Source organism: Mytilus trossulus, chromosome 7 (assembly GCF_036588685.1).
Source record: "Mytilus trossulus isolate FHL-02 chromosome 7, PNRI_Mtr1.1.1.hap1, whole genome shotgun sequence".
In the NCBI taxonomy this organism is placed as follows: domain Eukaryota; kingdom Metazoa; phylum Mollusca; class Bivalvia; order Mytilida; family Mytilidae; genus Mytilus; species Mytilus trossulus.
Window position 1 is genome coordinate 43,152,158 of NC_086379.1, and position 26,114 is coordinate 43,178,271.

Genomic DNA, 26,114 nt, shown 5'->3' on the forward strand with positions numbered 1-26,114 from the left:
ATAGATGTTTTCAAAAGTAAGGTTATTTTTAGCCTTATTGACATCCTTAATAAACAGGTATTATTTATTAATAATTTATAATTTTTATTTTATACTTATATTAAGCTGCTCATTTGCTCTCAATATCTTCACATTTTTTTCCTAACAAAATTACTTGAATTATAATTTGGATAATACATTTCAATGTTACGTAAATTATGCATCAATAATGAATAATGTAATACAAAATGCACCAATAATGATAAATAAAGATATAAATAATGCACTAATAATGAATAAATTAATAAAAATACAAAAACAAAAACAAAATACTGACATTTTTGGCAGAAATATATTGGTATGAAATTATTTCAGCACATTTAAAATTAGAGGATTTCAATATTTTTGGAAAAGGGGTTATCTGCAATTTCTTAAATAATTATTATAAATATGCATTATCTCTATAAATAATTTTCATTGCACTATCCATTGGAATACTTTTTAAAAATTCATAAAAAAAGGAAAAATCTTTAATTTTATTCTGCAACCATGCCATATGATATAAAGTCAAAATTCAGTTTTGATTATCAGGAAAATATTGCTTTCATTTCAAGACAAACACCATAGTTGTTACACGGCTCATTTGATGTGTAATGCTGTTATTTTGGAATTATCTCCCCTGACAAATGTCTCGTGATCTCCTGGAACTTTATGAATGGCTATTTTCTTCACGCATACCTGCAATAAATTAATGCTTATGTTAATGTACATACATTTTTATCTAATAACTGACTGTTTTGTGCTTAATTAAATATTTTAACTTGTGGTATTTTGTGTCAGACATTTTTATAAAACTTCATCTTGCCAACTTTAAGCACAGATTTAATATTTGTGGACACCTTCCACGATGACGCCAACGACAGAATGTAGAATCCCAATGTCTTGATTTTGCAACAAAAGTATCAGACAAGTCAAAAAGTAAAGATTTGATTAAAAGGTAGGGTTGAGGTTTTTTTTAAATTACCCAACCAATTCATGAAGTCATATTGTCCAATAGCCTCCCATTGATTGACTTGTAAGTCAATTGAAACTAAAGCTTTTAAAACATGTGTCTGTACTAAGATTTTTCAAAATAACAATGAATAAATTTTGATCAAGATACCCCATTGTCAATTTGTGTCTTCCCAATTTCTAGTAGATAATTTAACAGACTATGTACCTGCTGTACACCATAATCCTCAGTAGCAGAATCATCAGAGTTTGTTCCCGCTTTTAACAACTTCACTTCACACTTAATCATTCCATCAAGCCTATACATCTCTGATATGATCAACCTTTGCAAAAATCCCCTGGCAGCCATCTTTATATCATCTTGACTCTTAAATAATTTTGTTGCCATCAGTATTTCAGAAGTAAACTGCATTCTGTTGTCGGTGTCTGGCTGTGCTAGGAGTTTTTGGAAGACCTGAAAATTGAAGAAAAAAAAATTCTGATAAAAATGGTTAACTCAGTTCTATAAATATACCAATCTTTGTAAATTTATAAAATAAGCATTAAAAAAATATGAAAAGATAATATAAACAAGTGAAACTGCGAGCTACTGCTCACTGAAGATACCCCCGCCGCAAGTGGATTATATAAATAGTGTAAAAATATGCAAGTGTTCGGTAAACAGGAAGTTGTCGAGTGATGAATCTGAAAACGCATCACACAGTATAGCTGACTTATATAAATCCTGAAACCAAATTTCAGAAATCCTTGTATTGTAGTTTCTGAGAAAAATGTGACGAAAATTTTCAACTTGGCTATCATGTGTAAAATCATACAAGTGTTCGGTAAACAGGAAGTTGTCAAGTGATCAATCTGAAAACGCATCACACGGTATAGCTGACTTAGATAAACCCTGAAACCAAATTTCAGAAATCCTTGTATTGTAGTTTCTGAGAAAAATGCAACGAAAAATATTCATGGGACAGACGGACGGACTGACAGACAGAGGTAAAACAGTATACCCCCCCCTTTTTTAAAGCGGGGGTATAATAATTGACAGAAATTTACATTCTGTAAAATTTAAAAAAATAATAAAAAAAATAAAAATAAAAGGAGAGTTGATTGTGTGATAGAATTTTTTTTTTTCTCAATATCTCTATTACAGTCAAGCCTTAAGAGTGTTGATTTAAAAGAAAGGCTGTGTTTTTACTTCAATTAGCCAGTAACAAAATAACACAAAAATACCCTGAAAAAACAAGATGTCTACATATAATCCTAGCTAGAAAGGCAATCCATACATACAACAAGCTTTATTTACCTCAGCATTTTGTCCTGGTAAAAACATCTCTAAGAATGCCATCAAGGCTGCAGTTTCAGCTGCATTCTGGTTGTCAATAGTTTTGGCATTCCTGTGAGCACCAGTGTGTGTTGATACAAAAGTGTGTGACCCATCCAATAAATACAGGTGTGTTACTGTGTGTTCCGATTCCATTTGAAGAGTCATCTCCATGGCAACCATTGTACCAAAGGAATATCCACCAATGAAGTAAGGTCCTTTGGGTTGTACTGTTTTTAATTGCTAAAATTTAAAATATAATATTAATGATATTAACTTATGCAACATTTTTTAAATCACCAAACTAGTATGTTATAAAATAGGAAAATGTGTGTTAAGTACACTGACATCAAATTGTAAAATTTCTAAATATCCTCTTTGTGCACAAGTTTAGATTTCACACTCGTTAAGAATCTTTCAGAGAAATAACTTTAGAATCTAATAGGAGCAGCACTGATTTGAGGAGAGAAGTGTTCATTTTCTTGCAGCATTGCAATGTTTGCTTGTTACAATGTTGTTATTTTTTATTTCTTTACATATCATTCTGATATTCTTGGTACAAATCCAATGGGTTGTTTTAGGTTTTTTTGATGACTCGTAATTTCAACTCTTTACGTTTTGCTACTTGGGAGGTAAATAAACAACCATTCAACTATTGGTAAAACTGAAGGAAATTAAAAGATAAAACAAAATAAAAAGGAAAACATATTTTACCAATGATGCCTGAAGCGTACAAGAATTTACAAGTAGATTTCTTCTGTAATATTACCTGAATATAATAAGAAGCCATGGCAGACACAGATTCTACTGGCACATGTTTTGTACATTGCAGACCATAAACTGTACATGTCATACGACTAGCTACTTCCTGTAAACTGGTTATGTCCCCTGAAACATGAAATTAAAAAACTTAAAAAATTATGCAAATTATTACGACTTTCTGTGGGTTTTTTTTCTAAAATTAAGTATGTTTCCCTTTAATAGTCACTATATAATTTTTTTTTTCAAATTTGAGGTCTATTACTCTTACCTTTGAAAGCAGAAAAAGCTAAGTTTTTGACAGTTGAGAAAAAAATTTGATTTCATCCATTTACCAGTATATGAACAAATTTAATACTATGAAGTTTCTATGTATAATACCACTTGTCTTGATTCAATTCTGTCAAAATCTCAAAAACTACACTTTACACTGTTATTCTAGTTTGACATTTTAAAATTAGTTGCAATTGTATGACCGATAGTGGTACATTACAATATTTTCAAAAATTTTCTGTTTTAAATGTGAACTAGTAGCTTTTATAACCATACATCATCTTTACCTTCAATTGGATGAACCAAAAATATTGTTTTACTGCTGCCTTCCACTTTCTTCATGAGGACAAGACTTTCTGTTGGCACCAAGGAATCCATGTTAAATCTATGGATATAATTTCTCTGTGAATCAGGAGACTGCTCCTTGCCACTTTTATCAGAGGTACCACTAGGGGATGCCAGTTCCTTCAATTTGGATATGGTCAGTTGTCTTATTTCTCTCATAGACAAAGAAATATCAAAATCTCTTTCAAGGGTTTGTTTGACTTCTATTCCCATCAGTGAATCTAGTCCTAAATCACCAAGACTGGTATCTGCCTTTATTGAAGATGGATCTTTAACACCTAAAACAGTACATACAAATACATGATTTAAGTGATTCTATGCTATCTTATCGGGGCCTTTTATAGCTGACTATATGCAGTATGGGCTTTGCTCATTGTTGAAGGCCGTACGGTGACCTATAATTGTTAATGTTTGTGTCATTTTGGTCTTTTGTGGATAGTTATCTCATTGGCAATCATACCACATCTTCTTTTTTATATTAATCATGGATTTTTAGTATCTTTTATAATGGAACAGCTCCTGTTTTGTCAGTTCTACTTTGGTAATATGTATTTTGGTACTTATACTGTTGTATTGCTCTCGTTCACATTTTTGACTGTTTTCTTTTTTTATACTAAAAACTGAAATTCTTTATTTTGGGGTAAGCTTAATATAATTTTTGTTCACATATTTATTGTTTCCTTTGCAGTACTTGGTTTGGTTAACTGTACTGAAAAAATATATGAATGCATGAGTTTTTTGGTATATAACTAAAACAATCACCTAATATATGACACACAGCTTCTACAAGATTGCCTTGAGCATTACTTGATGACACATTCTTCAGTTGTTTCTCTGCTGGCACAAAACTAGACACAACAGGCTGTGACTGGTTTAAAAACTGGTCCAAGACGTTCAAACATGAGGTCATCCTCTGTGGTAAAGTACCACCAATTACTGTATCATTGGTTCCCATGGTTTCCAAAACTACACCCACATCTCCAATGGCACCCCACTGTATAGCTAAACCTAGAAAAAAATGAAATTTAGATAAATAAGACTTGTACAGTTAAAAAGACTTGAGACTGTGTTTTTCTTAAAAAAAAGTGTAGTTACACTACATTGTGCATACCTGCCAACTGTCACTATTTGTGGGGGATTTCCCCCATGGACGCTCCCGAATTGAAATTTTGAAAGAGAATTTTTGTCCACAATTTTAAACAAAACAATTTATTTTACAATGACAATAGGCTTATAAAAGTATGAAGACGCCAAAAAAAACATTAACATGTATTTGATGTTTTTTAGGACTATGACAGCCATCTTGCACGCAAAACCCCCATGGGCATTTTGAAAAGTTGGCAGGTATGCATTGTGTATACCCCTATAAAGGCTACATGAATGCTGCTACTGCAAAAAAACAGGACAAGGGTAGTAGATACACAACTAATCTATCTGTCAATGGAACAAAACAACCCTTCTAATACTCCTGAACACAGTTTACAACTATGGGTTCCCAATTTAATAGAGTGGAAAAAGCCCCTATTTGAAACCCTTCCCTGTAGAATATATAATGTAAAGCATCAAAAATTGTTTTATCGTTTGAAAAAAATTTAGTATTTAGTGCCACCAAACAAGGCAAGCCTGACTCATTGCCTTTACCCTACTCGCAAGTAAGATACCATACCTTGGCTTTAGGTCTAAATAACACACTATTTTACCTGGAAATCCATTTTCTTTTCTATCTTCACAAATTCTTTCCATAACAGAATTAGCATATCCATAATTTGATTGACCAGCATTGCCACGCCCACAGCTCACAGATGAGAAAACAACAAACCAATCCAAACTGTTGTTACAAAGTTGTCTAGTAGCTTTATCTAAATTGATTGTTCCAGAAACTTTTGGTTTGCAAACTGCATCGAAGTTATCTTTTGTCAAATTTTCTAAGAATCCATCTTGCAACACCTGCAAATTTTAACAATAAATATATACTATATAATTTTGTTTAAAAGTTAATTAACTCATGTACATGTATTCATAATACAATTCACTAAAATTATTTTTAAGGGAAAAGAAACAAACTATGTTATAAGCATATATATAACAAAATGTTTGTTTATGTTATTTCTATTACATTTGAAAAGAACAATAATTTTACTAGATATAGGAAGATGTGGTATGAGTGCCAATGAGACAACTCTCCATCCAAATACAATTTACAAAAGTAAACCATTATAGGTCACGTTATGGCCTTCAAAACGGAGCCTTAGCTCACATGGATCAGCAAGGTATACAGTTAAACAATTTTTTTTATAAAGGTAGTTAATCATCTTGGAGAACAATCATAGTTATTATTTCTGCGTCATTTGGTCTCTTGTTGAGAGTTTTTTTTTTATTTTATGTACTGTAAAGGAGTAAGTTCGGTAAGTGCTAAATTTGGCCCCAATTATAAAGTTCATGGTTTCAAAACAATAATTGTTTTAAGTTGCCTTAAAGACATGTGAGAAAATTAAACAGAGCTGTTTTTGTCAAAGTTTAATTCGAACACGTTGATTTTTACATCCCAAAAAGGTCAAGATAAGGGATTTTGGTGAAATTTGACAAAATCAGCTGGCTTTCAACCAAATAAAGGACCAGGAAACATAGAGCGCAGGCGTCGACAAGCTTAATATTCAAACAATACATTGTTGAATGTCTTCCCAAACGTTATTTTAAAAGATCGTTGTTGTCGACGTATGCGCTCTATGTTTCCTGTCAAATAATCTTTGGTAATTAACCCGTTTTCATTGATTTTTTCGTGAAAAATCAATATGAGTACAACTTGTGACGTCATAATGAAATGCAGAAAAGAAAAAATTTCAACAAAATTGCTTATATCCTATCTAGTCAATGTATAAGCTATAATTTGTCGTGATATTGGGTCAATAAATCCGAATTTGAAATTTACGCTAAAAAAGGGGGCCATTTTAGGACCTTATCGAACATACTCCTTTAGAAATTATTGCATGCATTTATTATTGCAGTTTTGTCATGTGAGACTAAAATGTGATTTTAATTTTTGCGATATTGAGAAAAATCCTGCTCAATTCATATATATTTATATTTTTTTTTCAAATTGCGAAAAGAGCTTTTTTATAACCCTGTCGCATTTTTCACAATAATAAAAATATCGCAATAATTTCTGATATAAATTTACAGTATAGTAAAAATAAGCTGTTAGTCTAAGTTATACTTACCATAGCTAAATGGAAGACTCCTCCCACAGGTCCTAATTTAGTTGATTCCTCAATAAGTTTAGTAGCAGCTAGTTTATCCACAATATCACGTGACGAGATCATAACATTGATCCCTTTACGTCTCCATTTTTCTAGTTTCCTAGCCTGGTACCCTGTCTTGACTCCAGATCTGGATGTGAGGACAAGATTCCTGGCTCCTCTATCGATCAGCCTTTGGCTCAATTCTAAACCAAATCCTCCAAGTCCTCCTGTTATAATGTATGATTTATTCTGGTCACAGTAACTCCTAGGTAGAGCAGGAATCACTGGAATGGTGGTATTTGTAGATTCATCTTGAACCTGTCAAAGATAAAGTATAATATCAAGCACAGGTCAATGTAAAGGGGAATAAAGAAATAGTTTCTGCTTCAGGTAGATAGTCCGTAAATTATTCTGGAGAAATATAAAAGAAAAAATAAGGACACAACTGTATAAAGTTTGAACCCATCTAATAACAATTTCATGGCAGAAATTGCAGCCCCAAGTCTGGATCAGCAATTTCAATATCACATCATATAAGCAAATGAAAGAAAGAAGCACAAAGCTTTTAAATTTACTGTTTCTTTCTTCTATGGGAATATAGGTGAACCATGTATTCAACCATGAACTCAACAACGCACAATGTAATTAATTTGTATTAAAAATACTGTTAAACCCATGAAATAATTATTCACAAATATACCATTTCCCCAAATCCTTAAAAATTGGTACCAATGAAAATAAATGAATCAAAAGTAACCTATATCTTTTTACCTTTATAAGAACTTTTCCTATATGTTTTCCTTGTGCCATGAATCTGAACGCTTCTTCCACTTGTGTGTTGCTGAACACTGTTGACTTGAGAGGTCTGACTGCTCCGGATTGTATCCCCTTGGTCAATAACTGAGATACTTCTAACCAGTCCTGGTTATCGTCTTCAAACAAAGCATCCAACAAGATACCATGGAAACTGATATTCTTCAGGAAAACAGCCATTCCTACAAAAAAATACAAAATTACATGATTTTTTGTCAGTTTGAAAATATTTGATAAGCAAACACATTTGCATTACGTAATAAAACAAATAAAAGTAGTGAAATATTCGAGATAATTTTTACAGTCATTTTCTCTATTTTTTGTTATAACACTCAATTGTTCTCTATTATCTAATTTTTGCCTATTTTTCTCTATACTCTATTCTGGACCATCCAGACCCTCATTTATGATGACTAAGTTTGATTATTTAAACTCATCTATGTATCAGTGTTTAAATAAAATCCCAGTCATCTCTAGAATTACAAAATACATACCCAAAGGAGTATTATTGGATAGATCAAATTTTCCAATTTCTAAGAATCTTCCATGCTGAGCTAGAATTCTTATGCTTGCCTGCAGCTTCTCTTCGGACAATGAATTAAGGATCACATCAACACCTACAAGCAGAAAAAAAAGAATATGCAGTAGTCATAGATTTCATTTTGTATTAACCTATTTCAGAATAAAACAAAATACCCTGCCAGTTATACTCACTAATAATATTCGTATGTGTATTCAGTAAACAGAAAGAGGATGGCCAATAGATATGAAAATGCATTCAATATACTGTACACATGGAAATGTTCTCTTGTAGGTTATTTTTTGCTTTTTTGCAAAGACTTGTACATCATGTACATGCAAGACTTTAACCCTTGCCAAAAACATAGACCTTAAAAATTGTGAAAATATAGTAGCCATTTTATATGAAAATTTATAACTATTCATCAAACAAGAGGTGGTTGATGAGAGATCGATGTGAAACCACATACTGAGGTATAGCATGGTCACATGAAGCTTTATATAAAATTCTCAAAATTGTATGCTATTGCTGTGAATAATTTCTGAAGCAATACAATACAATACTACAGCCTTTGAATAATAATAATGTTAATCAAATACAAATTCTTAATTTTACAGGGAATGTCACATCAATAGCTGAAAATAAATTGTGGGAAACCCAAAATATACATACCTTTTCCCTTTGTCACTTTCATTATATGTGAGGCGAAGTCAGTTGACCTTGAATTAGTGAAATGCTTATCAGAAAGCTGGGGAAATTGTTGTTGTAGATATGCCTTCTTTTCTGCTGATCCAACACTTGTAAATACTTCACAGCCATGGTGCAGGGCTATAGATATAGCAGCTTGTCCAACTCCTCCACTACCAGAGTGGATAAGAACTCGATTACCAGGTTTTATCCTGCCCCTTACAACCAAAGCATAGTATGCTGTTGTATAGACTACAGGTACTGTGGCTGCATCGTCTAAAGACCAGTTGTCAGGTACAGACCATAGAAACTTCTTACTGACATCTATTGTTGTGGCAAGCCCCTAAAATCAAATTTGAAAATTACATTTTTTGTATAAATAGATTTTTTAAGAAGTTTAATTTGCATTGATCAAATAGCTATTTTCTCAAACAGCAAGCTTTCATAAAAGCTGACTTGCATTTTCTTGAAATAAATATGTTGATTTTCCCCTTATTTTGAACACAAGAGATAATCTTGCTATGTACAATGTACTATAGTTGACAAATTATAATGATTTACAATCATTTACTGAACAGATGTTCCATTTTTAAGTTGCTCAGTAATAACATTTTTTTTATGTAGAAATCTATAAATTTAATGAAATTCATGTTTGAGTAAACCATGATGAATCTTACAAAACTTTTCTTCAACAACAAAGTTATTATCAAGTTTACACTAAACCATACGTTAAAAAAAATATTTGTTGATACTTTAAAATTCTATTAAAGCAAAATACCTACCTTTGCTGGAACAAGTCCCATAACTCTTTTCCCTGTTTCATCAACTCCTGATACCTCCATTCCCAGAATGCAATCTTGTGCTGCAAGGTCCCCTGGGATAGCATCAGCTGGAAGTCTGCCTGTTGCTAACATCACATCTCTGAAATTCAATGCTGCATAATGGACATGACAAAGATGCTTGGTGTCATCTCCTCTGTAGAACTTGAGTGGGGATTCAATCCAGGTTAGACTCGATAAATCTCCTTTTGTCTGTACATTGATGTATGCATGTTGACATGGCTTTTTATTGTGTAATATTTCTGAAAAATAAAAAAAGAATAAAGAATGGTTTGAAAATTTCACCAGACACTTTAAATGAACAGTTTAATAATACTAGACACAGAAAATTAATAGATGGAGCATCTCAACAGAGAAAAACTGTGAAGGATCTGAACATTTTTAAGACTTGACATATTATCCTATAATAATATTTAGGTCATCACTCTTCCTACCAAATTTTATCCAAAGAAAATTTAACCAGGTGCTCCGCAGGGCGCAGCTTAATGTGACCCCAGTGGTTGAACCCGGAACAGTTGGGGCAAATTTGGCCACAATATTCAAGCTTGATTCTGTCTGAATTTGGATTGTGATAAAATTTTTGACATAATATAGGTTTTTGTCACAAAATTAATGTGGTAAAAAATCTAACAAATCTATTGCACAATACTGTGCAATTGAAGATTTCTTCTTGAAACTTTTCAAAATTTTAAATTTGAAAAATTTTGAAAAACAGGAAGCCCTTCAAAATTGGTAAACAAAATATCCTCATTGCGGTATGATTTCAGAGCAATTGAAATACTTCTACACGAGTTATTATCCTGAAACAAGAAAAATGCTTGTTTTGGGCACCTTTTGGGCGCTTAATTCCTAATTGGTTTGGACCATCATCCCCCAAATCAATCCCAACTTTCCTTTCATGATATTGAACCTTCTGAAAAAAATTCATAGATTAAACAGATCTATTCACTTAAACAATTTATTATCCGGAAACCAATGTGTCTTCGGATGACAACGACGCAGACAACGACATCATACCATTATACGATCCCAAAAATTTTTTGGGGTCGTATAAAAACTTTTAATGTCCTTCTTTCTCTAAATAGTTAACTTATACAACACTTACCTTTCTTTATTGGGAGATGTCTGAAAGATCCCCATTCTCCATTTTTATGAACATTTACCATCAGGTCTTTTTGTTTAAGTTGTTTAAAATTTTCGTTTTCTACTGAAACATCCAGCATAGTCTTATCACAGTTGAAAATACACCTGAAATTAACATATACATGAAATTCATTGCAAGTTCATTTTTGAAACAGGTATTAGCTCTTCAAAACATAACACACATACTGACAGAAACGAATGCACAGTTGAAAATACACCTAAAATTAACATATACATGGAATTCATTGCAAATTGATAAGAAGTAAAGCTTGAAAAAAATTGCTTTAAAAAATAAAAGATAAATATTTCAGGTATTTATCAACTTTCTGGTTTTAGCTTTTAAAAAAAAGTTTGAATGCTAATGGCTGAACAAATAACATAAAATACTCAACAAGTTAAAATTATGAATGACCTAAGAAGATAAACTCATCATGGCTTTGATAAAAACAAGAAAGGTACTGTATAAAATTCATGTTTCTTTAATAACTCTGCTTCTTTGCAATATTTGTAAATACAAATAGTAAAATTTTAGTTACCTCAACTTTTCTCCACCAGGTTCCTGCTTCAGACAGTTAAACATTCCCATAATTCCATTCAAAGGTTCAGAGTTCACAAACATCCAAAGATTCTTGTCTTGTACATTCATCACTTCCTGTTTCATGGTATTAAACCAGGAGCCATTCAAATCATCAACAAGAACTTCTTTTACCACGTCTTTAATAGCATTTCTACTTGGACGGACCAAGAACAATGTGGACAAATGAGAAGAACGTTTGAAAATTATTTCGTATCCAGCTTCTTCAAATATCTTGCACCATTGCTGCTCAGAACAATAGCAGTAGCAGCTACGTTCATCATCAATTTGAAGTACATCTTGCCAAAGTTGGTCTACAGAAAACGCTATAGGAAAATTATTTGTTATTTCTTCTATCAGAATAAAGCCATTTCCTGTAATTGCAGACGACAGATTTGATAATGTTTTTGCAATATTGCTTTCTTTATGAAGAACATTCCTGGCAACTAAAATGTCAACTTTTTTCAAATCTGAAGGAGGATTTGATGTAATATCCCATTCGACAAAATCTAAATCATGCTCAGAATTCTCCATTTCATTGCCCTTTTTATCAGCTACAGAATAAGCGACATTTATCATTGGTTGAGAATTGACCAATGGGACGATGTTATCATACATTGATCTTCTGCTGGCACCAACTTCTAGAATATTGAATGAGTGAGACAGACTATTTTCAATGACAATGTCTAAACAAGGTTTGAGTATTTCCGGATGAGACATTAAGGAACTCATATCAACTTCTGAATCTAAATGTCCATTTTCGATTCCACTATCATCAAGTTCCTCAAAAATGCTTCTTAATTTCAAATATAAATCGCCATCTAATTGTTCAAATTCAGCAGCATTTTCAGACATGAAATTTCCATTCTCCAGTTGTTCCAAGAAGATTTTAACAGGGTCAACTTTTGAGTGGTTCAATTTATTGTTACACCTCATCATAAGCCTATTAACAGCATAAGCAGAACAGCTATTTATATATTTTTGGTGATCATTGTTTATAAGGTTATTGCACGTATAGGGCACAAAACAATATTCCTCCAGCACTGGTTCAGCTTGTTGATGCCGCCGTGGTGCCACTGTGGCATGGAGACCAAGAATTTCAACTCCACCAGAATTACAAGTGTTGAGATCTTTGTCAATTTTTACAAACGTCACTGAAAAATATTTAGTTTTTTTTCTTAAGCAATAATAACTTACATGGCACATCAAGATATTTATGAATACTTTAACTTACTTTTAAGAAATAAACAAAATTTTGGACAAACATTGACAAAAAGAGGAAAATAAAAGATATGCATAAGAGAAGTTATCTCAAGAATCACACAAAATCCTTATAAACATTTGACAAAAAACGAAAGCAAAGTTACTCATTTACTGCATTATTTCATTAGTTATCCAAGTTTTTAATTTAGTAAAAATACTATAAACAAAAAATATTCCGAACTTTAAAACAAAAGTACATACCACTGTGGCCATCATTTGTTTGATACACATGGTTCTCCTGGATGGTGGGATCCACAGACATGGCAGTAATCCTGGTGGGTAGCCTGAGACAACCATCAGACACGCCCAATATTGACATCTGTAGCATGGTATCTATGTACGACACCCAGTTACCATTCCATAACAATTCACCCGTGTCACCTATAATTAGTCATTTAAATAATTGTACATAGCTATAAAATACCTTAAATAGGCTTTTGACTCTTAATATTAAGCAATTATGAGGTCAGGATGGGGGTCCTTCATTTGTTTTGTTTTTAATATTAAGACCATTTTTCTCTATTCCTTACATTTCAACACCCATTATTCTCTATCCACTATATGTTAGGCTTTTTCGTTTATCTGTATTTTTTTATTTTTGGGCCCTTTATTCTGTTATTTGTTTTTATGAATTATTCTCAATTCTGTAAACCCCATCTAGAGCCTCAATAATACAAGATCATCCACTGTGGATTCATATATTTTCGTGGATTAAAGAAATATTGTATTTTCGTGAATATTTGATTCTGTGGTTTTGCATAAAAGCTTATAAAAAATTGTTATTTTATCTCTAATACCTTCAATATTTGTTCGTAGAATGCCTCTAAAGTCCGGTCCATAATCATATCCCCTGAGCCTCAACTCCTTATACACATCAGATGATGTCAGAGGTAATTCTTCCTCTTGGTTCCGGTCCACCGTCTCAACAGGGGCAGATAACACTGATATACTTCCACTACATACTAATGTATCACTCTCTGTGATTTCGAAAGATCCCGATGATTCCATTATATTCACTTTCAACTTTACTTTGCCTAGTAAAATAAGAACATTTATCAATTATTTATAAATTTCAACCATTTTTATCTTAGCATTTGGTAAATTCTATTTTAATTTCATCAAGAGCTCATTCATAAATCATCATGATTTTAAACAAGAAATTTGATGTCTTAATTGAATTTTGACAAATGAAAAACTTAAGATCATTGGAACCACATAAGAAAGAATAATAATGATCAACCAGTTATGGAAAATATGATTAAAGAAAAAATGTATAATGCACATTAGAAAAAACAGAATATGAGAGAGATGATCCCCAAAAAAATCCCCATATAATAACTTTTACATAAGCTCACCTTCAGATGGCAAAATAGTGGCTCTGTATATATTGACATTCTCAAACTTGACCGGCATTTCATCATACATGTAACCTTTCATCTTAGCAAGTGATCTCCAGGCTAATACTAAGTAACCAGTAGCAGGGAACAGAACACGCCCCTCAATGGTATGACCAATCAGATAATTGTCAGGAGAATTTGATGAAATGTCAATTTCATAGGTGGCACCACCATGTGATCCTGATGTCCCTGTTGGGAAATCTTCAGCTGCCGGTACATCCCACGATACTTCATGATCCCATCCTACCAAGGGAGAAATCATTGGGGTTCCTTTAGGTACTGGAAATTTAACTGGATTACAAAGCTTTAATGGGTCCATGTTCACTCCATTAAGGAAGCATCTGAAAAAGTAAAATTCAAAAATTAACAAGTGAGATTGTTTCATACAAATCCTGCTGGGAAGTTTAATATGTTTGTTTTCATATTGAAAACATTATTAATTGTGGATTATTTTTGTTCATCTTTTTATATTCTATTTGGATAAATTAATGTGTTTCAGTACCGCCAAGTTTACTTTCTGTACCAACTTATTAAATATCCAACAAATTTTATGGTTGATCATCATGACAGCAGCCTTAGAAGTCCACTTACTTGGTCTGAAAATATGACATCAGAACCAAGACCATTGAATGTGTCCCTTATATATTCCATTAAAATGCGCATATTGTTTTGTAAAATAACTGTTCTGTTTATTTTCTGTACATGTAGCATACTGAAGAGATTATCTCATGTACATGAATTTCATACCTGCCAAATGTCACTATTTGAGGGGGATTTCCCCTATGGAGGCTCCCAAATTGAAATTTTGAAAGAGCAATTTTATCCACAATTTTAAACAAAACAATTAATTTTTAACGACTTAAGGCTTATAAAAGTATGAAGAAGCCAAAAAACCAACATTAAAATGTATTTGAAGGACCCCTTGAAGTTTTTTTTTGGACTCTGACAGCCACCTTGCATGCAAAACCCCCATTTTGAAAAGTTGGCGGGTATGGAATTTCAAATTCAAAATTTCTGTTATCGAACTAAAAGTTTCAAAAATTAACATACTTTCCAAGACTCGTCAGGAAGAATTCTACATTATCCTGATGACCTCTTTTCATTAGTCCAACAAAAGTACACTTTGGTCCAAGAGATCTCTTCAAAATGGCCTGAAGTAAACAATGAGGTGCTATCTCTATGACAACAGCATTGTGAGGTACATGTTTCAGGGCCTCCTGGAACAGAACAGGGCTAACTAAGTTGTTGACATGATACTCAGCAGATGAATATTTGGCTAGGTCTGAGTGCCAGTTGGATTCTGGGATAGATGAACTTATCCACTTCTTGCTTCTTGGTTTAGGAACAATTATCTGAAAGATAAAATGGGTCATTTTTTAGATAAATAATGAAATTATCTGATAAAATGATCTCAAAATTGAATTGGACAAACCTTTATGCTAATAAGGCAATGAAACAAAATATTTTCAATAATTTCACATCTACTTCAAATTTTGCCTTAAAAAGTATTTCACTCCTTTTACAATGATTTACATGCTTATCATTTTTTTCAAGTCCCATAAATGCAATATTAAATTTTTACATCTTTTTATTCAATAGTATTTTTACTTAGAGAAAAACAATTTAAAACTCTCAAATAGCATCAGAAAGCATACTTGATATTACTGAAAACATCCATGATGCATCAGAATGTTGAGACATATTTGTATATTCATTTTGACCTTTCTGCCCTTACTTACATTTAATAAAGCAGATTTAAGTGTTGGTGCTGTTTGTGCCATGTAATAAGAATGGAAGGCTACACCAGAACTGTTGACTTCCTTGGCAAAGATTTGTCTCCCCTTAAGTTCTTTAACAAACTCTGATACTGCAGCTGCAGGTCCTGATACTGTAACTGTATCTTCTGAATTATGACAGGCAGGTACAACACCTGGTGGGCATTGTTGTCTGGCTTCTTCCCATGACAAACCTAAAAGAAAAAATATCTATAATATTATAACAATTAAAAATTAATAGATATGAAAAAAAAAATTTTTTTAAAGAAAATAAAATTACTACTGGCAATAATATTCAAATGGTGTTACAAAAAAAAAAGTACAGTGAAATTCTATAATCATAAAAAAAACCTGTTAAATTAATAATTTTTAGGTGCAAATTTTTTGGCATGTAGAAAGATAACATGAATATAAATTGTTGTGAATATGTCAAAATTGGTTCGTCTAATAAATTCCCCAACTAATTAGAAAATTGTGAAAATAAGGTTGCCACAAAAAAGGCTAGAAAGAACTTACAGAGAAAAGTCGTCCAGTTAATGGATTTTCTAAATGGTGTGAGTATAAGGGATGCATAAAAAATGTCTCTCTCTATTAGCAACAATAAAAGAAAAAAATATAGCATATATATTATAGAAATGTATAGTAAGTGAACTGTTTGATTTAATTTTTTTTAAATATGGTAATTATTTTAAGAAATATATTGATTTTGTTCTGACATTATCAACTATAAAAACTCTATTGAAACATACCAACAGCTGCCATGCCACCTGGTGGCAATTTTGCCTCTTTGATACATCTACCTCTCCAGTAAGCTGCAAGAACAGCCTCTTCTGATGTGAGAGAACCATCAGCATAGGCACATCCCAATTCTCCTACTGAGTGTCCAACTATACCATCTGGGTTGATACCCATGGCCAAAATAACATCAACCAATGCCACCTAAAATATGCAAATATTTTTAGAAAAACTGATGGTTAATATATCGACATCTGATGGAATATATTTTGTGTCAACTAAGGTCCAAAACAGGTTCTTTAAGACCAACCTGTTCTTTATTTTTCCATTTTCTTATTTGAATTTGAGAACAGTCAAAATAAAATTATGGAACCAATTATATAATATCAATTTTATTTTAGATGTCAGAATTAGATACAGGAACTGCATGTATCATAGCTTTCAACTGTTTCAACACATAACACAAGTTTCCCCCGTTTAATTCACGACTCCAAACAAACTACAACATGCATTCATATTTAGGCAAAGCAAATTATTTTTTGGAAAACTTAACTTAAGGTGGTTGGTACCCAACACCTTGACTAAAATTTATTTGGCTCATTTAATTTTCATAAAATTTTAACAAAATATTTACTTTGACCCTTTGACAAAAATATAAAAATTTCAAAAAATTTGAACCAACCAATTTATCAGAAAAATTTCACTGGTTAAATAGCAGTTTGGCAAACACTAATTTTGATCAATGCGATGCTTAATATTCCCTAAACAACACAAAATAATTAAAACGTTTAGTTGATTTTACAGAGTTATCTCCCTGTAGTGTTAGGTACCACCTTAATCTTGTATCAAAATACCTGTATTGCAGCAATCCCAACAAAAGAATTGATTGTATCATTAAAATCCTCCTCTGTCCCTTCCGTCAATAACTTGTAAAGTTCTACACCATATACTCTTAGCACTCCATCAGACTTCAATATAGACTTCTTAAATTTAGGAACCACCATCATCATTTTACCCATACCGCACCATTGAGTTCCCATGCCAGCAAAGACAAACCAAACTGGACGTTTCTCATCTTGTGGTACTGACTGTAAAAAAAAACCACAATGTAGCATTAAAATTTATCAATTTAACTTTATACAGCAACAAAAGATTTCATTGAATTTTTGCACAAAAAAAATTGTCAATACAATTATTTGATTGAACAAAAATAGAAGAATTATTTAAAACAATGTTTCACTTATACCATCTAATGTTCAAGTTTAAATAAGTGAACTGAAAATAAAGTCTAATTCCCTAATTCAACAGTTAATTAAGTAAACAGTAAAAAGCATTTCTACAAAATAATGAACATGATTACTATGTTATTTTTATATTGATGTGATCACAACTTCATGGAAAAAATAAACACTGATTAAACAGGATGGACAGACATACATACAGACTGAATGATGAGCGAATTCACAAGGCAGACAAATAAATGTACCATTTGTCTGAATTTAGCTTTATCAATTTAAGAATCATGACATTGAAGATCCTGGTTACTATGGTCCTACCTGAATTTCTTGAATTTTGTTTTCTGCATTAAGAACACTATAACCTCTGTACATATGATTGCAGTTCCTTGATCCATTCAGTAGAGAATGAAAATGAATGTCTTTGCTTTGCTCCTCGGCTGATGAGAGAAATTTCTCTAAACCCTGTTTTGTTCTTGAAGAATACAGAAAAAGTCTTTTAGATAGATCACAGGCATTAGTGTCTCTGTCAACATTTGGTTTTAATACTGCATGAACATTTGAACCTCCAAATCCAAAAGAATTTACGGCCACTAGACCACCATTTAGAGGTGTTCTTTCTGTTACAACTTCTAATCTGCCATCAGTTAGACCTGGGATGTCAGTGTTTGGTGATTTATAGTGTAGATTTGCTGGCATTTGTTTGTCCTCCATACCAATTATTAGTTTTGTTACTGCTGCCAAACCTATAATGCATTAATATCAATTAATAATTGAATTCTAAAATACAAGAACACATGTATTGTTTTTCTATAATTATTTTCTTTGAAAAATGAAACCATTTATTTCATCATAAGTGAGAAAATCAATTCTATAACAGTTGTATTTATACCCCCCTGAAAAAGCTACAATATGTAAACCTGAACGTGTGTTTTCTCCTCTCTTTTTCTCCAATGTTAAATTCAATTTGTACTTCTTAATTCTATGTGCTTGCTTTACTAATCTATATTTAAAAGTTTTATTGGAATTTATAGCAAGGAGTTCACATAGTCACTCTCTCTGGAACTAATATTACAGAGTTCTTAAAATCATTTTTCTCTGATGGTTCTTGCAGAAAATCTGTAGGCCTATATTATCATTTTTATTGCAAAGTACTAAAAGTGTTATCATTCTTTGTAAAATTTTGGTGGTCAAATTCCTAAGACCCCCTTTTAGAGAACTCTGGTATCAAAAAATAAATGTACACACCTGAAGCAGGCTCTGGATGGCCCATATTAGATTTGATAGAACCAATCAAAAGTGGTGTTGACCTGTCCTTACAAAACACATCACAGATAGCATTAAGCTCCTGTGGGTCACCAGCTTTAGTACCAGTTCCATGAGCCTCTACATACTCTACCAAGGCAGGATCAATACAGGCTTCACTGTAGACGTCATTTAATAACTGTTTCTGTACGTAACCAGAAGGAAAGGTGATTCCTGGAAATAAAATCATTAGTTTTTATACTGTAAATTCAGAAACTATTGCGAGGTTTTTACTATTGAGAAAAATGCAACAGATGTGTAAAGGCAATAATTTAATATTTTGAAATATTTCATATGAATTAAACAGGATTTTCTCAAAATCGAAAAAAGATAAAATCACTTTTCCGTCTAAAATGACAAAGTCTTAATAATAAATGCACTCAATAATTTTTGAATTTACAGTATTTATGCAAAGTCAAGAGTTTGTGTTTTTCTATTGTCAATGTGCTTTTTTCAGGAAAGTTTACATATTTAAACTCAGCCTATTGGTAATCAATAAAAAAAAAACTACTGTGGATTCATTTATATTTGTAGATACCAATTTTGTAGTTTCTGAATTAAATAACTAAATACTCTGTCTAAAAACATGAAATATAATAAGTAATAATTTGATAGATTACCTTGTTCTTTGCTGCCATCAGAGTTAGTCTTTGAATTAACAATAGTGGAATATATTCTCTTGGCAATATTTTGTTTCTGTAAATAAATAGCTACAACACCTTCACTTCTGCAATATCCATCTCCTACAAATAATAAAATAAATCCCGTTACTTTATTACAACATCACCAATTCATATAAATTTATCAAAACAAGCTATAAAACAATAGAAATGCTCTGCGAGATTCCTGTTTCTAAATTCCAATCATATACAATGTATTGCACATAAATATATATTGAAAGTCTATAAGAGATAAAGTTCAAAGGGAACTAATCGTGCAATACTAATTGATTGTCTCCCCTGCTATCATTTTACTCTCATGTTCCTGCACTGACTATCCATTGTTCTATAACCTTCATTTTAATATTTTATTGTCAGAAAAAAAAATTGTAATCAGTGTATGAAATTTAAATCACTCATGGGTCCATGATTGGTTGAATAAAGAATTTCTAATTTCTTTTTTTATCTATGTACCAAAAAACTAGGTCTTTGAACATTTTGGATCAAGAGATTCCATATCATCGAGCTCATGCTGAAATTGGGATACTCAAACATGACCTAAACCAACAAAAAAAAATGTTTTTACAATATTTATAAAACTGAAATCCTACCTGAAGCATCAAAAGATTTACAAGTTCCTTCTGGTGACAACATTCCAAGTTTCTGGAACTGTAGTGATGTAGTTGGTTTTAGACATAAATTACAACCACCCACAATGGCTGAATCACAGTGACCTTGTCTAATGCTGTGTAATGCTTGATCCATAGCTAATAAGCTAGAGGAACAGGCAGTGTCTATGGCAAAACTGGGACCTGAAATATTTAATGAAAACTAATTATATATATATGGCATTCTCCCCAATTGTAAAACAGACAGTCATTAGGATTCAATATATCTGCATTACTTCAAACCAAGAAGTATAACTTGTTCTTATAACAGCTTTTGATTAAAGATATGCAAATTTTTTTTTTTTTAAATCTCTATTTCAGTTAGAACTCTTAACTCAACTTACATTGTCATGTTGCATTTGTCCTGCATTAGGCACAATATATATAAATTAATTAAGTACATTTTGCACTATCAGGCTTTATGATTTTAAAGTTAAATGTAAATGTCGATTTAGAGTTTAGAGCATATGATTTCATAATAGCTGGTAAAGAAAATTTGAGCTTGCTGGTTTTTTTTTCTTTTGCTATCTTATCATAATTTAAGTGTCAAGTGCTTTTCTTGTACATGTGCTAATTTATATTATATGTTTTTTTTGCATCTTTTGTTTTCTTCATCAGAATGAATATCCTCACACATGTATATTCAACAAACCTTTGAAGTCAAAAAAGAAAGACAATCTGTTGGCAAACATTGATCTGGTACATCCTGTCATACTGTAACCAACGGTTTTCTCTGGGTCACATGACCAAGCATCATGCGCCTCTGAGGCGCTACAACCTATAAAAACACCTGTCTTAGATCCTCTTATGGTATCTGGGTTAACTCCTGGAATAGATAAAGAGATAAATTTCTTTAAAATGTCAAAAATATGCTCAATAAACAAATATCACTTCTATACAGATTTTGCACAGACTCAGAATTATAGATCTTTAATTAAGTGCATGTCAAACTTTTGGCATATTTTTTTTTATTTTACAAAAAATGAATGGGAATATTAAAAGGTCAAAACTTTTGTTTTGTTGCAATCAACTCTTACTTAAAATTATGAAACTAGTTTAAAATTCCACCAGGTCTGCTAGTAATTCAAGGGTGTGCAAAAGTCAAAGCTATATTAAAATCTAAATTAATCTTGTCCTAGAAAAGTAATTGGCAAACATCAATTAATTACCTGAATCTATTATGGATTCATATGTAACTTCAAGCAATAACCTCAGCTGGGGGTCCATACTGTTGGCCTGTTTTGGATGGACACCAAAGAATGCTGCATCAAATTTTGTAATATCTTTCAACTTTCCATTTCTTGGAGGTAAACCATACAATCCTTAAAGATAGTGAAAATATAAATGTTTACATTGTTTACATGCACCAGTATTTCTGTTCACACAGAGGTATGAGTATACAAGGATGAAAATAAAGGTACCGGTATGTAGGTACATTTGTGTGTATAGGTAGGTAACCAATTTAATCCATCACTATACTAAAATAGAATTCTATTTCTAGATGTATCATTTTGAAAACTCATCACACTATTCTCTTTCACTCTCTTTCTCTTTATATCTCTCTCTCTCCCCGGTGTTCAAACTGCTTTACTCTTAATCTTATATTTGTATTTAAAAAAAAAAAAAAAAAAAAAAAAATCTTCCTAATAGACAGTTGTATTGATTAGATAATATCTATAGATTTATATATTATATATTGCTATTATATTTGTGTATATTATGTTGTAAATTGGAAGTTATAAATAATAAAAATTAAAAAAAAAAAAATTTAAAAAAAATGTATTAAATCCATTACTGTAAAATGACTTATTTAGGCATTTGATATTTTATTTCAAGTGCTTATTTGACATTTTTTAACATCTTACCAAAAAGAATTTTACAATACCTAACATTGGGATTTCAAAAACAATACGAGTAGATCTGGAGTTCTTAGTATTTCTGCTCTAGTCATATTATATCATATATAGCTCATTCTATCTTCTAAATAAGAGAATGGTTTAAAATGTCCTTTAAAAAGAGTTGGTGGCATGTTATATAACTCATAAAATAAACATTTAAAGATTATAAAAATGGCTGTTATCTGCTCTTTGGAACGATTGTTGTCTCTTTGAGAATTCCTCATCTCCATTTTTAATTTAAAAAAGATATTGAGTCGACAGCTTTTTTGGGGGTATGTAGGGTTAGGGCAAAAAAATATTCTTATTTATAGCCACACCAAAGTTCATCTTGCTACAACATTGTCAACACAACTAGGTAACCTTTCAAATTGGCATCTCATTGAAAAACATTCCGAAGATTTAAAGTGACCTGATAACCTGAGGCAATTTTTAAATGTGACCTTCATGTGTAGCTTTTGGCCTAAGGGGTATCATCCATATAACTGTTTCATGTCTCATTACTTAGTGTTACCTATTTATTTATGATACTGTTCAGGTAAACCACATGAAATTCATTATCAGATGTTGAGAATGTTCCCTTATCTAAATAGAAATCCCAGGCCACAATTAAAAATATTTTGGTTTGCCGACCTTACCCAGAGGTATACTTTTTCACATCAGAACAAAAAAAAATCTTGAGTAACTGTAGATAGGTATTTTCAGGGTAGGTGGGGATAGGGCAAACACACACATAATTTCTTTGTATGGTCCTATTTTCATAATTTTGTGACTAAGTGTCTACTCATTGATATTTCATATATATTTGTACCTTCAGAAGGGCACATGTTCTAAATCAAATTGAACCAAAAATTAAAACTTTCACTTAATGGGTTTAAAATACCTTGTGGCCATCTCCTTTCATCATCGGTAACCATATCATCTTTGTTTATTAAATGTTGTCTGAATTCTTCAATGTTGTCAGATTCTGGAAGTCGACAAGAAATACCACTAATAACAACATCATCTGTTGTGGTTTCCTGGTGAGATATGTCTGGGATAAAGGTGGCAAAACTTGAATTTTCCTCCTCCCCAATATGAGGGGCATCATCTGGAACTCTGGCAGGCATTGCTTTTTAGCAGTTTCCTAATTAAAGCAGAAAGGAAATAATATCATTCAAGTACTTTTCAAAATAACTCCTCCACATATCATGCATCATTTTCTGTATCTTAAATATAATCATAGACTACCAAAGTCTGCAATTCTTAGGATTTTTTTTTAAAACTTATACTGATGAGGGGGAAAAGGACCTTTATTGGGACTCCGGGATCAGATTTTTTAAGCTTGGGATTTCAGAATTGTCCCTTTCATGATCCGGGAATTCTTTTTTTTTTTAAATTCCGGGACCTCAGGATTTCAGGTTTTTAAGCCTGGGATTTCAGGATCTGGTGTTTTTAAGTTCAGGATTTCGGGATCAGGACCCCTCCTACCCCCTCTCACTGATCGATATGTCAAAACATTTGCAGGCTCAGATCCAGAAATTGTGAAAATGGTAAATTCCAACCCTAGAACACAATGAAACTTTCACACAATTAAAAATTATAATACAATGAAGAAAAATAAATAAAATTTTAAAAATAGGGGTGGGGGGTGTTTTTACATCTCGTACACCCTCTTGATTTGTCAATAAAAGTATTTGCTGTTATTTTATTATAAATACTACAATCCTGAAGCTGTTTTATCATACATAAAAGTAGTCAATAGTTTATAAATAATAATAAATATTCTATAATTTACAAAAAATGTAACGAAGTTGTAGGCAATTACTCGTTTATATTTTCAATAACACTTTCATGCTGAGATTTTTATTTTTTTAAATGGGGATGCAGGATATTTGAGGAAAAAAGGGGGGGTAATCATATACAGATATATAAAGGGTAAAGAGAAGTGATGTTTTGGAAATAGACAAGTAGGAAGAGGAAAAAGTTTAACATGGGACATTTTAGACCGGTTAAGAAATGCATCCATAATTTATAATACACCCCCCCCTTTTTCTTTTGTAAAATTAAAAAAAATACAGCTTCTTTTACTTTTTATCAAATATACAGTAAATCACCATACTATCATACAGAATAAAACAATGTGTAGCTCCTTAATAAAGGAATTAGATGAACAGAATGAAAACTATCACATTCTTTGGAACATGAAAATATAATAAAATGTTTTCCTTGGCCTACTGAGTGTTATTTACATGTTTAATGTAACACGGAATAGACTGCGGATGACGCATCCCCTTATTTATGCAATATTCTAAAAAGTGTCAGTTCTTTTAATGAGGTATATTACAATTTTGTGTTACTTACCTCTCAGTTGCATGTAAAATAATGATTCAAAAATCTAATTATTACAAGTTTTATTGACAAACAAATTTTAAGAAGTCATCCGACGGTCATGGTAAACCCTCGACCAATCCACGTGTGCTTTGATAGCGCCATATGTTATCGTCCAATCAAATCACGTCTACCACAAACGCGCCACGACATAAACAAAGCATAAATTTACTGATTTTTAACAAACCGCATGGGATAGTCAGAGTTGAAATACTTCGATTATCAATTTAATTTAAAAGGACATTCAAGAAAGTAAACAAAATTCACGTGAATATCTAATACAAGTTAAACCATGCTTTTAACGTAAAATTACTTTCTAGACATTTTTTCGTACAATGATTATTAAAAATACAGCTGGCCGGCAAAATAGCCTTTTTTCAGTGCTGGCTTTATAAAAAAAATAGCCTACTCAGCAGTTACCGCTAGTGTCACTGTAAATCATATAGAGTTTTGCTATTTTGTCGGTATCAATTAATGTTTGACAATTTAATGATTACCAGTAGAAAACATGTAGAGTGGGTGCACATGCACATATATTCGCCGGGGACACATTTTCGCCGTTTTATGATTTTGAGGTGTAAAAACTTCAAAGGATGACTGAAATGGAAGAAATATGCCGGAATATAATGCTGAGTTTTATAACAAATGATTATTATTTTAAACTTAGACAAAATTCGGCACTTATCGCAAAGGACCGAAAAACGGACAACAATTTTCGGCCAATATCCTCAATGAAAAACAAGATTTCAAGAAGTATTTCTTAGTAATTCTTTGACTGATTGACATTAATTTCAGTTCTTAAAACCTTTGAAATGTCTGCTATTCATCTATAATTAGAAGTTGATTTGACAAATATTGTTTAAAGCCGAAGTTATTTGGTTTTAAATAGATGTGTAAAAACGGTGAATATGTATCCCCCTTTGACAAAATATAAAAAAAAATGAAATAGCCTTTAATCTAACTTTTCAGATGATTTCTTTTTTCTAGAAACATACACTTTAATTAACATGTTAATAAGAAAACAGCCAGTTCAGAAAATATGTTTTAAGCAAAGCATGCATATTTAAATTAAAACAAAATTTAAGTGTCCCATAAGTTTGTAAATTAAAAGTTATTTTACATATAAAAAAATACGCCTTTTACCTCCTAAATTTATGATTCATGTAAGCCGAAAGCATGCAGTTTTAAGTCAGTTGATGACACACACACCCTCCCCCTCCCCAACCCGTTGATTTTCTAGTTAGGAATTGGAACAAAAGTAGCGCCGATGATTAGTTTTAAAAGTAAATCAAACAACTTACAAATGCTTTAGATA

At 31.8% G+C, this 26,114-nt stretch overlaps 1 protein-coding gene across 1 annotated transcript; it reads right to left on the reverse strand.

The window, feature by feature from the left end:
• Positions 1-596: 596 nt before the first annotated feature.
• Positions 597-24,885, reverse strand: LOC134725112 (fatty acid synthase-like). The gene is made up of 29 exons (XM_063588661.1): positions 24,773-24,885; positions 23,313-23,555; positions 21,704-21,856; positions 21,187-21,360; positions 20,478-20,678; positions 19,828-19,950; positions 19,151-19,381; positions 18,224-18,648; positions 17,522-17,755; positions 16,682-16,871; positions 15,897-16,126; positions 15,208-15,509; positions 14,116-14,498; positions 13,558-13,794; positions 12,962-13,141; positions 11,460-12,651; positions 10,886-11,028; positions 9,724-10,022; positions 8,927-9,284; positions 8,229-8,351; positions 7,693-7,916; positions 6,901-7,239; positions 5,383-5,629; positions 4,445-4,690; positions 3,625-3,960; positions 3,075-3,193; positions 2,288-2,548; positions 1,199-1,444; positions 597-717 (listed from the first exon to the last, which is right to left on the reverse strand). The coding sequence occupies exons 2-29, from the start codon at positions 23,536-23,538 to the stop codon at positions 619-621; spliced, it is 7,521 nt and encodes a 2,506-aa protein (XP_063444731.1). The 5' UTR covers positions 23,539-23,555; positions 24,773-24,885; the 3' UTR covers positions 597-618.
• Between the last annotated feature and the right edge of the window lie 1,229 nt (positions 24,886-26,114).